This window comes from Belonocnema kinseyi, chromosome 6 (genome assembly GCF_010883055.1).
Source record: "Belonocnema kinseyi isolate 2016_QV_RU_SX_M_011 chromosome 6, B_treatae_v1, whole genome shotgun sequence".
Lineage (NCBI taxonomy): Eukaryota > Metazoa > Arthropoda > Insecta > Hymenoptera > Cynipidae > Belonocnema > Belonocnema kinseyi.
Window position 1 is genome coordinate 47,865,201 of NC_046662.1, and position 1,730 is coordinate 47,866,930.

At 34.5% G+C, this 1,730-nt stretch overlaps 1 protein-coding gene across 1 annotated transcript in view; it reads left to right on the plus strand.

Moving 5' to 3' along the window:
- The first annotated feature begins 731 nt into the window (after positions 1 to 731).
- The window catches only part of LOC117175372, a 47,258-nt gene continuing 46,259 nt past the window's right edge, over positions 732 to 1,730 (plus strand). The window contains exons 1-3 of the mRNA XM_033365081.1: positions 732 to 749; positions 863 to 951; positions 1,383 to 1,461. Of these exons, the coding sequence (XP_033220972.1) occupies positions 732 to 749; positions 863 to 951; positions 1,383 to 1,461 (186 nt within the window). The remainder of the gene's footprint in view (positions 750 to 862; positions 952 to 1,382; positions 1,462 to 1,730) is intronic.

The window sequence follows — 1,730 nt, forward strand, 5'->3', positions numbered from 1 at the left end:
AGGTAGGTAAGTAATTCAATAGTTACTCAAAAATTAAGTTTTTAATTAAAATTAGTAAGTATGCATTCAAATTTAATATTATAGGTTAATATCAAATATTATAAGTATTTATAGGATTAGTATTATCGACTTACTTGAAAATTCAAGTGTTTGGTTGAAAATTCTACTATTATATTTTTGATTTAAATACAATTTTTTTTAAACAAATTCATTTTTTTTATAGTTCAACATTTTGATTGAAATTTATATTATTTCTTGACTGACAAATCTTTTTTGAATAATGTTTCAACTACTTTGTTGAAAATTCATCGTTTTTGGTAAAAAAATGTATCTTTTAAATTATAAATTGTGATGTTGCATTTTGCAACTCACAAGGCACATGTTATGGTAAAAATTATGGTTAATGATAATTCATCAAGTTGTGAATTATATTTCTTCTATACACCACTGAGGCTACGCGATGCTCCATGATTCGTTTCGATCTAGTTTATGAGACTTTGACAGTACCATTCAAATTCTCCCACCAGTTCTGCCATGAGTCGTTGCTGCCAACTTAACTGCTGAAAACCTCGACGGGAATTGCTTGCAAAGATTGACAGGAAATTACCTGAATTTTCTACAAGACATGGATTACTTCAGAAGATTCCGAAGTCTTCGAACGACAGAGTGTATATTTCATCTATTTTCTAGACAAATCTGTTTATGTAATAAACGCGCCCATTATGTTATAAATGTCTAGGGACGCTTCCGTAGAGCAAAAACAATAGCTTATACTGTTTACTTTGAGGAAAATAGCAAGAGAGAATTAAACACTAAGTCTATAAATAACTGGATCACTTCACATCGTACGGCATTTTTTTAGTCCTACGGTTGTCCACGCGACGTTGCGGAAGTCTGCGAACTCCGACCAATGGGAGACGAGCAAGGTGGAAATGACGTAGGTCAGGTTAAGTTATAAATTCTCGAGCGAGTAGCAGTCGCTCTCTTAGTTTTTACGTCGTTGTACCCAGTTAGTAGTCCCGGTATGTGAATAGGAGGAACGCTATGTCACCCGTCGGAGGACTTGAGTCACGTTTCAAGTTTTTTTTCTTTGTCGTTGTCTGCGAACTCATCGTATCAGCTACAAGAATTTTCAAATATCTAATCAAACGAAACCTCTAGCTCCCCCCTTTATTTTCTCTCTGGTTGGCCCTGAAAGCCCTGAAGTTTTAGAAATTTATTCAAGTGTGAGTTTTAGTTTAACCAAGAAAGCCCTAGAATTTCTAAAGTTTATTTAAGTGTGAGATTCAGTTGGCCAAGAAAGCCCTGGAGGTCTTTGTCGTTGTTGTATAAACCTCGGTTGGCCAAGAAAGCCCCAATGTTTCATTTTGTCTTTTTGTAAGGAATTTAGTTGGCCAAGAAAGCCCTAAAGTTGATTTCGCTCATCAGTTGATCTCCTCCCCCCTCATCCATCATTTTGAGGTAAGTACCACGTGGCCACGAGATTTCGTAAGATTAACTGTTCAAGGTTCAAAGTTTATGATTATTGATTTTGTGCAATTTTTCCTATATTTCTAATTTGGCGATAATGTTGTGAATTATTGAATTTTGTTATTTGTGACCTTTGGTATTTTACTTTAAATTTTGTTGATTACGTTTTTCTGAGCTATGTATTATTTGACCGTGTATACGATTTTGTGAATTTGTAGTTGTGTGCTACATGCTCTGGTTTTTGTAATTAGTTGCCTCCC